The sequence below is a fragment of the Microcaecilia unicolor genome, chromosome 14, assembly GCF_901765095.1.
Source record: "Microcaecilia unicolor chromosome 14, aMicUni1.1, whole genome shotgun sequence".
In the NCBI taxonomy this organism is placed as follows: domain Eukaryota; kingdom Metazoa; phylum Chordata; class Amphibia; order Gymnophiona; family Siphonopidae; genus Microcaecilia; species Microcaecilia unicolor.
In genome coordinates, this window is record NC_044044.1 from 22,616,028 (window position 1) to 22,627,054 (window position 11,027).

General features: G+C 42.5%; 2 protein-coding genes across 2 annotated transcripts; both read right to left on the minus strand.

Annotated features, from left to right (window-relative positions):
• Nucleotides 1-1,525: 1,525 nt before the first annotated feature.
• Nucleotides 1,526-2,488, minus strand: LOC115457020 (olfactory receptor 1019-like). Its single transcript, XM_030186444.1, has one exon. The coding sequence runs from the start codon at nucleotides 2,486-2,488 to the stop codon at nucleotides 1,526-1,528; it is 963 nt and encodes a 320-aa protein (XP_030042304.1).
• Nucleotides 2,489-9,414: 6,926 nt separating this feature from the next.
• LOC115457021 (olfactory receptor 1019-like) lies at nucleotides 9,415-10,365 on the minus strand. The gene has a single exon (XM_030186446.1). The coding sequence runs from the start codon at nucleotides 10,363-10,365 to the stop codon at nucleotides 9,415-9,417; it is 951 nt and encodes a 316-aa protein (XP_030042306.1).
• Between the last annotated feature and the right edge of the window lie 662 nt (nucleotides 10,366-11,027).

Here is an 11,027-nt window from a genome sequence, read left to right on the forward strand (position 1 = left end):
CCCATGACCACTGACCCCCCGTCTCACCCTCCAAAGATGTGAAAGAAACAGTATATACCAGGCTCTATGACTGCTGTGGCACTGATTGGTTAGCGCAAGTATAGTCCGTGGGCAGAGCTGGGCAGACCACGAAGATATATGGCTGTTGGCTGCATATCTAACCAGGCAAATAGATACACATAGAAATCAGTCCAGGACCCACATAACATCTGGGTCCACTGTTAAATGGTCAGTATTCTCAATGGAGAAGGGTAGTTAGTGGGGTTCCTCAGGGCTCTGTGCTGGGACCGCTGCTTTTTAACATATTTATAAATGACCTAGAGATGGAAGTCACTAGTGAGGTAATGAAATTTGCTGATGACACAAAATTATTCAAAGTTGTTAAATCATGGGAGGATTGTGAAAAATTACAAGAGGACCTTACGAGACTGGGAGACTGGGCGTCTAAATGGCAGATGTTGTTTAATGTGAGCAAGTGCAAAGTGATGCATGTGGGAAAGAGGAACCCGAATTATAGCTACGTCATGCAAGGTTCCACGTTAGGAGTCACGGACCAAGAAAGGGATCTAGGTGTCGTCGTCGATGATACATTGAAACCTTCTGCTCAGTGTGCTGCTGCAGGTAAGAAAGCAAATAGAATATTAGGTATTATTAGGAAAGGAATGGAAAACAAAAATGAGGATGTTATAATGCCTTTTTATTGATCCATGGTGCGACCGCACCTTGAATATTTTGCTCAATTCTGGTCGCCGCATCTTTAAAAAGATATAGTGCAGAGAAGGGCAACAAAAATGATAAAGGGGATGGGACGACTTCCCTATGAGGAAAGGCTAAAGCGGCTAGGGCTCTTCAGCTTGGAGAAAAGGCGGCTGAGAGGAGATATGATAGAGGTCTATAAAATAATGAGTGGAGTTGAACAGGTAGATGTGAAGAGTCTGTTCACGCGTTCCAAAAATACTAGGACTAGGGGGCATGCGATGAAGCTATAATGTAGTAAATTTAAAATGAATCAGCGAAACCTTTTCTTCACTCAACGTGTAATTAAACTCTGGAATTCGTTGCCAGAGAATGTGGTAAAGGCGGTTAGCTTAGTGGAGTTTAAAAAAGGTTTGGATGGCTTCCTAAAGGAAAAATCCATAGACCGTTATTAAATGGACTTGGGGAAAATCCACTATTTCTGGGATAAGCAGCATAAAATGTTTTGTACATTTTTGGAATGTTTCCAGGTATTTGTGACCTGGATTGGCCACTGTTGGAAACAGGATGCTGGGCTCGATGGACCTTTGGTCTTTCCCAGTATGGCAATACTTATGTACTTATATTCAATGTTGGTCTAATTCAGCTGAATATTGCCTGTTACACTACTAAACCTTAACAATCTCATATATATACCATAATAATAGCACTTTATTAAGCATTACAGGCCCTTTTCTTGCTATTGAGGTACCGCCAACAAGTGGTATCACAAGATCACTGGGTAAGCCTGCCCCTCCCTGTATATTCCTTCTATTGAGTTTAGAACTAGCTACTGGAAGTGTTTATTAACCAACAACATTGATTTCCTTCCTATGACTTTTTTCAGAGCCACATTTAACTCTTTACTTCTCAAGCTATAAATCAGTGGGTTTAACAGTGGGGAAGTGACTATATACATTGCAGTAGGCAGCTTGTTGGATTTCACAGAGTCAGGCTGCAGGTACACTCCCATTATAGTCCCATAAGACAGAACGATGACTGTGAGGTGGGAGGAGCAGGTGGAGAAGGCCTTGCTTTTCCCCTCTCTGGAACGGATTTTCAAGATAGTGGAGATGATAAACACATAAGATGCCAAGGTCAAGAGAAAAGGGGTGAAGGCTGTGAACGCTGACATTGCAAAAGTCATAGTTTGAATGACTGAAACGTCTGAGCAGGACAGCTTCAGCAGCGCTGTGATTTCACAGAAGAAGTGATCGACAACATTGGCGTCGCAGAAAGAAAACTGGGAGACAGTAATAATGTGAGGCAATACATCTAAAGAACCAGTTATCCATGAGGCACCTGCCAGAACAGCACAGATCCTCTTGTTCATGATGACGGTGTATCGCAGGGGATCGCATATCGCAACATAACGATCATACGCCATAGCTGTGAGAAGCAGATATTCTGTCTCCACACAACCCATATAACCATATATCTGTAGAATGCATGCATTGAAAGATATGGTATTACTCTGAGTCAGGAGGATGGCCAGTAATTTTGGAAGACTGACAGTCATGGAAAAGATGTCTAGGATAGACAGGTTGGCCAGGAAGAAATACATGGGGATGTGCAGGTGTCGATCAGCACATACTATGCAGATAACGAGGAGATTCCCCAGGACAGCCATCGAGAAGAGGAGTGAGAAGAGAATGAAGAGAGGAAGCTGGAGCTCTGGGAATTCTGAGAATCCCAGAAGCTGGAATTCTGTCACACTGCTGTGGTTCACCATTTTTAAGAATTTGTTGTCCATGGTGTTCTGAAACAAAGAAGAAGAGTTACATAAGAGTGCTTGACAAGCAATTATAAGCACTAATTGGGAATAATTAGAATTTATGTGAATAACTCACTAAGCGTATTCTGTAACACACTGCAGCTAAATTCTAATGTATGGATCCGAAAAGGGGTGTGGATACAGGTGGGGAAATGCGCATTTTGTGGGTGTTCCAGAAAGTTACATGCACTGTTATAGAATACACCCCTCTGCGTCAACATTTAAATGCCGGTATCTACGCCATATTTTCCTTTGTGTAAATGGATGTGACTAGATTTAGGCACTGGAATAGCACCTAAGCATATTCTATGGACCGTGCATAAATTTAGGTGCTGCTTATAGAATACAGAAAGACAGAAAGTTTTTGCGCACAGGTTTTTTTACGCACCTTATATGGAATCTAGTCCTAAGTAAATTCAGCTGCAGTTTTGCAATTTAAAAATCTTTGTAAATTTTCTCCTTGAAAAGCTGGCCAATATTAATTTATTCAATTCTCTGTCTCTTCAGACTTTTCCACAAGCTCACATCTGTGTACTACCGTTTCAATATCAGATAAGTACAAGATTTATCTGTTGTAATTTCCAACCTTTGAACACATGGGTTTATATCATTCTCTTTGGGGTCCTTTTACCAAGCTGCAGTAAAAAGAGCCCTGCGATAGTGGTGGGGTCATTTTCCCTGTATGCCAAGGCCCTTTTTCCCGCACCATGTAAAAAGCTTCCCCCACAAAATGGCCATGTGGCAGGTAGGGGCGTAGCCAGACCTCGGCGGGAGGGGGGTCCATAGCCCAAGGTGGGGGGCACATATTGGCCTGCCTGCCTCCCCCAGCTGCCAACCTCCCGCCGCCACTGACCATCCCCCACCACTTTCGACACCCCCCGCTGCCGCCAACCCTCCCCCACCACTTTTGACCCGCCACCGCAAGGTACCTTTGCTGGCAAGGGTCCCCAACCCCCACCAGCCTTAGTCTTCTTCAGCGCTGGTCTCTGGCACGCTTGCTCACTTCGCTGATCTGTGCTGTGAGATCTGACGTCCTGCACGTTCCTTTAAGTGAATAAAGGAATGTGCTGGATGTCAGGACTCAAAGCACAGATCAGTGAAGTGAGTGAATGTGCTGCAGACCGGCGCTGAAGAAGACTAAGGCTGGCGGGGGTTGGGGACCCTCGCCAGCAAAGGTACCTTGTGGCAGCAGCGGCAGGTCGAAAGTGGAGGGGGAAGGTCAGCGGGGTGGTCAAAAGTAGAGGGGGCCAGGACTAAATCTGGGGGGGCCCATGCCCCCGTGGCCCTACGTAGCTACGCCCCTAGTGGCAGGATTACTCTTATCATATGGCAATGAGTGGGGAGCAGTTACCGTCATTCATTGAGGTGGTGGTAAAGGCCTCCTGATGTAACCTGGCGATTTATCACCAGGTTAGCGCTGTGATAAAAATTCCGAAAATATTTTCCAGTGCAATTGAAGGGCCCCTTTGTAAAGATTGATTCTTTTCTTATAGGTGACTGTCTCTGGAAAAACACAAATAAAATCACAGATGCAAAATGTTGAGAATGGCCAATTTTCATGTCATTGGTCCAAATCAAAATTGAGGTCCCTTTTACTAAGCCGCGTTAGGCTCTATGTGTGGCCAGTGTGCGCCAAAATGAACTTACCGCCCACCTACCATGTGCCTCTTGTGGTAATTAAATGTTTGGCGTGTGTCCAGAAAATATTTTTTATTTTCAGACACACATAGCAGATACGCGCCAAGTGGCATCATGACGCACGTAGGTCCTTACCGCGCAGATTCCTTACCACTAGGTCTATGGCTGGCGGTAAGGTCAGACATCCAAAATGGAAGCGTGGCAATTTTGATTTTGCTACACATCCATTTTAGGCAAAAATATTTTAAAAAGGCATTTTTTTGGTACGTGCGCTGAGAAATATTTCTGTGCGCTTCCAAAACCCGCATCTACACTATCGCAATCCACATTTTACCGTGGCTTAGTAAAAGGAGCCCTGAGTTAATAAGTTTTGTGCTTAGGGATCCTTTCACTAAAGTTTGATAAAATCTGGGTATTCTAACAGAATTTTCCCACGTGCTGAACCTAGAATTAATGTGGCATTTCTGTAGGGCTTTTTAAAAATTTACTGCCTCCTTTAATGCATTCTGCAATAGTCTGTTAGCCAGCACAACTACACATTGTGATAAGGTGGGAGAATTCAAGCCGGGCAGGATCAGGTGCAGGGCCAAACTACACATCCCAGAAGGTAGTGGGAAAGGGAAGCAGGAAGGTAAATTCAAAAACCTGTCAGGGACTTCACATTGGGGAGGTGGAGGGAAAGACTGGATGGAGCAGCAGCTATGGCGCTCAGTGACCAGGAGGGGGAGCAGTAATGGAAAGACTCAATTTCCCTGGGTCAAAAATCAATACAAGTTGCCTTCCACCTGGGAGGCCGAGGGAGGAGCTAACCGACAGGCTGGGAAGGAGCCAGAGTTAATGGAGTGTGGGGAAGCAGGGGAAGGAGAGAGTGCAGGACTGCCAGGTTTGGATGAACAAATGGATGTGGACTGTGATTGTACTCGGGTGGAGGGTTGCAAGGGTTTGAAGGCAGTTGGGTGGTCACAGGAGTGCATTTGCTGTGTAGAGGGAGGTGTGCTGCCATCCTACAACCACTCGAGAAAAGACTTTAACATTGAAAAACTAGGAGGTTTGAACTTTGGAACTGGAATTTACACAGGGGGAGTTTTGCTGAGACTTTGAACCCTTTTTGAAGTACTGTGTTGGGGGAATAGTGCTTGACCTCAACTGCTTATGCGAACTGTGTTGTGGGAAGGGAACGTGGGTGCAGAGGAATACACAGACTGCCCGGTTGCCTTGAGAGACTTTGTGATTGGACCACTGAAGGGGGGAAGCTGGATTGCTGATTACCCGGTTTCCTGTAGTACTGCAGGGGGAAGCACTAGGGAGCTGACCACCATTCCAGTGAGATTACTACCAGGCTATTACAACATTAAGGGCTTATCACCCTTCAGTAAAAGCTCCCTTTTTGTTAATGTAATCTGTGATTTTCTAACCTCCTGTGTAATAAAAATGCATTTAAAACGTTTGTATTAAGTACTTTTGAAGATGCTTTTTCTTGTGTCAGCAGTTTTTCTCTAATATTAGCAGTCAAAAACACTGTCACTGTTCATTCTTAATGCTACAACACAATGCACACAACTTTAAATGTTTATATTTTCCCCTCTGTTAACTTTCACTCACAACACCACCCTCTTTGTAATCATTCAAATCTAAGCACAGACTTTATTCACGCCAAAAATGCCTATATGTAACATTGTCAGATACAGAACCCAGCAGTCTTTAAACCCGCAAACCCTTCTGATCAGTTTCCATGAAGCACTTATCCCTTCGTAAGCCTTAAGCTCGGGATCTCAGCTCCAGCTCTGTTCTGGACCCTGGGGAGTTAAACAAAACAACTCCAAATTTTAACCTTCAGGTTTCACTGGCAGCGATTCTTACACGATCCTCTGGATTGCGGTACTGGAGTCTAACGTTTTATACTCTTGGCAGTGTCTTTCATAGCAAGAAGATCTGGACTTAGAATTAAGAAGACAGAGAGTCCTACTCCTCCAGCTTCTCTTAACCTAAAATGTAAGTTCCATTTAAGTTTTGTATAGTTCGAGGCTCGTTTTTCAAAAGAGAAAGATGTGGCTAAAAAATGGAATAAAGTGACATTTGGACATGTTTGTTCACAGTGATGAGTTCCATATTAGGAGCTGCCACTGAGGACCCCAGCTCAGTGTGTAGTACATGTCAAAAAGAACATAAATGTTAGAGACCATATGGAAAGGAATAGAGACAATAACTGTGAATCTCGTAATGCTCTGGGCAGATGTATGGTGTGACTGCACCTTGAATATTCTATGGCGTTCAAAAAGATGTAGTGGAACTAGCCAAGGTGCTGAAAAGGTAGCATGACTTGGAATACTTCCTGAAACGAAACAGCAGCAGACCCTAGCCAAGGTGCTGAAAAGGTAGCATGACTTGGAACACTCCCTGAAACGAAACAGCAGCACTGTTAAACTAATTCTTATTTTTTTTTTTCTTTTATAGTCACTGCAAAATTTAGCTGTAGAATTTGGTGCAGAAAGATTTGATCAACCCTACAGAGAAGTAAAAGTTGGTTTAAGAAAAGTTTGGACACATTTCTACAGAATGGGTCAGGTAAGAATGATTAGCTCAGTAGGACTTGTGATTTACCACTTTTTAATTCTGGAAGTGAGAAACATGGACTGCGTCTGCTGTGTGGATGTGCCAGCTTATTTCACAGGGACACAGTGTTAGAAGCATGATACAATGGTTCTGTGGCCTTGCTAATTTTCATTCTGGAAATTGAACCCTGCTACACAGATTCCAAATGTAATCCTTCCTGGAAAATCTATTAATAATATGACTATTATCCTTTGTACCAGCAAAAGTCATAGTCAAAGAGTCAATAATTCTTTTCTTTCAGTAATCATAATCTGCACTTTTTGCTGGAGGTTTGAAATCATTGCATAACCAGTGAGTTGCTTTCCTTCCCTTCTGTATTTCTAAGCTGCCGATATGTGCTGATCTTCTTTCCGAGTTTCACTGGGTCAGATGTGAGCCATCCAAAATCACATTTCAGATCCTGCTGTGAAAACCCTGACCCCGTTCTAGCATCTATTTGGTTAGTGGGGTTAACAAGTGAACTTTCATCCAAAAATATAATAATCAAACATTTTTTTTTAATACCAGAAATTATCTTGTTACAGTTATTTCAGGAATATTATTAAAAGAAAGAATAAAACGAGAATCAGAGTCATGCTATGAAGCATTTGTATGTTATATCTAAGGATGAATCATCCTGGAGACCATTAGTACAGAATCTGTGGTATAATAAAGAAAAGTTTTACATCCTCACTTACTTTCTTCTCCAAAGGATCCTTCATCTCTGGTACGAATAACCTGATGAGCAAGAAGTGTTTATGCTGTTTGGTAAGTCCTTTTGGGATCTGATCCCTGAACACACAAACTTTATTCATTACCTTCTGAATATATTACCTAATTGTTTATAGTTGAGAAATATGCATTTGTATTGATCTTGAATTTTTTAGCATTAGATCTTAGCTGTCACATTCTAGACCATTCATCAAGCTCCACTAGATTGCCCTATGAGGAAAGCTAAAGCGGCTAGGGCTCTTCAGCTTGGAGAAAAGGCGGATGAGGGGAGATATGATAGAGGTCTATAAAATAATGAGTGGAGTTGAACAGGTAGATGTGAAGCGTCTGTTCACGCTTTCCAAAAATACTAGGACTAGGGGGCATGTAGTAAATTTAAAACGAATTGGAGAAAATATTTCTTCATTCAACGTGTAATTAAACTCTGGAATTCGTTGCCAGAGAATGTGGTAAAGGTGGTTAGCTTAGCAGAGTTTAAAAAAGATTTGGACGGCTTCCTAAAGGAAAAGTCCATAGACCGTTATTAAATGGACTCTAAATAAAATAAGATAAGTGGGGATTTACCTGATATCATTTAGGATAAAGTATAGACTTTAAAGACCACTAAGGAGGTATTTTGCCTATGATGACAGTAAGAACTCCAGCGATTTTAAGAGCTGTATAGCCAAAAAACGGGAGTCTGTTGAGGCTTTTTCCTCCGGTTCAGTACATGGGATATGCAAAGTGTACCGTTAGGATTGATTGAGATAATACAATAAGTAAGTTATTCCTAACAAACGCTCAATTGAAGTTTGTAGGTGTTTCTATTAATCACAACTAAGCCATAAAAAAGTGCCTTTAGTGCCCCTTTTACAAAAGCATGCTAGCATGTACTAAATAATATGTCCATAAGAATATAATGGGCACCTTAGCGTTTAGCATACACTCATTTTTTCACGCACTACAAACGCTATCGCACCTTTGTAAACAGAACCCTAAATGACCAGATGACTACTAGAGGAATAAAAGAATGACCTCCCCTTTCTTCCCCCATGACCACTGACCCCCTCCCATGCTCCAAAGATGTGAAAGAAACAGTATATAGCATGCTGTATGTCTGCTGTGGTTAGCGCAAGTGCAGTCCGTGGGCAGAGCTGGGCAGACCACGAAGATATATGGCTGTTGGCTGCATATCACGTACATTCCTGAATCTCCACTACCCCAGCTGCAAAGGACTAAAATATAGACAAACATATGCATCCAGCTTCTCCTACATAAGCACGCAACTATGGAATGCACTACCAAAAGCCACAAAAACAATACACGACATAACTAAATTCCGAAAACTACTAAAAACCAACCTATTCAATGATCCATCCTAAATACCAGATGACAAAACTCGTACCAGAACTGTACAAAACCAAACTCTCTATTCTTGACTGCTTAAGTTAACCTCTCACGATTGAACTTTAACGCAATGCCTTGTTTATTTCTCATTACGAAAATGTATTCTCTTTATTTGATTGCCTAATCCACGCTGTCACCTGCATTATGACTATGTATTTCTTATTCCGGAATTGGTGATCGCCATTACGGAACAATGTAAGCCACATTGAGCCTGCAAATAGGTGGGAAAATGTGGGATACCAATGCTACAAATAAATAAATAAATAAATAAATAAATATCTAACCAGGCAAATAGATACACACACAAATCAGTCCAGGACCCACATAACATCTGGGTCCACTGTTGACCAAGATATTCAATGTTGGTCTAATTCAGCTGAATATTGCCCGTTAAACTACTAAGCCTTAACGATCTCATGTATACCATAATAATAGCAATTTATTAAGCATTACAGGCCCTTTTCTTGCTATTGAGGTACCACCAACAAGTGGTATCATGAGATCACCGGGCAAGCCTGCCCCTCCCTGTATATTCCTTCTATTGACTTTAGAACTAGCTACTGGAAGTGTTTATTAACCAACAACATTGATTTCCTTCCTATAACTTTTTTCAGAGCCACATTTAACTCTTTACTTCTCAAGCTATAAATCAGTGGGTTTAACAGTGGGGAAGTGACTATATACATTGCAGTAGGCAGCTTGTTGGATTTCACAGAGCCTCTTGACTTAGGCTGCAGGTACACTCCCATCATAGTCCCATAAGACAGAATGAGGACTGTGAGGTGGGAGGAGCAGGTGGAGAAGGCCTTGCTTTTCCCCTCTCTGGAACGGATTTTCAAGATAGTGGAGATGATAAACACATAAGATGCCAAGGTCAGGAGAAAAGGGGTGAAGGCTGTGAACGCTGACAATATAAAAGTCATAGTTTGAACGCCTGAAACGTCTGAGCAGGACAGTTTCAGCAGTGCTGTGATTTCACAGAAGAAGTGATCGACAACATTGGAGTCACAGAAGTAAAATTGGGAGATAGTAACAGTGTGTGGCAGTACATCTAAGGAACCAGTTATCCAGGAGGCACCTGCCAGAACAGCACAGATCCTCTTGTTCATGATGACGGGGTATCGCAGGGGATCGCATATGGCAACGTAACGATCATACGCCATAGCTGTGAGAAGCAGATATTCTGTCCCCACACAGCTTATAAAACCATACATCTGTACAATGCATGCAGTGAAAGATATGGCATTACTCGCAGTCAGGAGGATGGCCAGTAATTTTGGAAGACTGACAGTCATGGAAAAGATGTCTAGGATAGACAGGTTGGCCAGGAAGAAATACATGGGGATGTGCAGGTGTCGATCAGCACATACTATGCAGATAACGAGGAGATTCCCCAGGACAGCCATTGTGTAGAGGAGTGAGAAGAGAATGAAGAGGGGCAGCTGGAGCTCTGGGAATTCTGAGAATCCTAGAAGCTGGAATTCTGTCACACTGCTGTGATTCACCATTTCTATGAATTTATTCTCCGTGGTTTTCTGAAACAAAGAAGAAGAGTTAGAATAATGGGAAACCAGACAGAATTGCGACCACACTGACAAGAAAGAGAAAGGAAAATCTGCTTTGCTCTGATAGATGCAGTATATTATTTCAGCTTTTTCAAGAAGATAAGTAAAATTTGGTTTTCATTATTGAGTATTTTGGTAGCTGGTATTGCCTGACATAATAAAGGATCTCATTTACCTTTATTTTACCCTGGTTCTTCTAGATTATTCTTTCAGGAAGTGCAGAACAATCTGTCAGGATTTGGTTTCTCCTGCTCATGTGTGTTAACTTTTGAGCCAAAGGCCATAGTTACTAATGTGGACTCCTGTTAAGATGTGTTAATGTTTTTTTAACCCTAGTTATTAGTAACTATGGGACCCTTAGCCACATAGGTGCCTATCAAGCTTAGTTTCGAAAGGGAAGGACGCCCATCTTTTGACACAAATCGGGAGATGGGTGTCCTTCTTCTCCCAAGGTCGCCCAAATTGGCATAATCGAAAGCCGATTTTTTGTGTCCTCAACTGCTTTCCATCGCGGGGATGACCAAAGTTCACGCGGGCATGTCAGCAGTGTACAGAAGGCGGGACGGGGGCGTGATTAAGAGATGGCTGTCCTCGGCCGATAATGG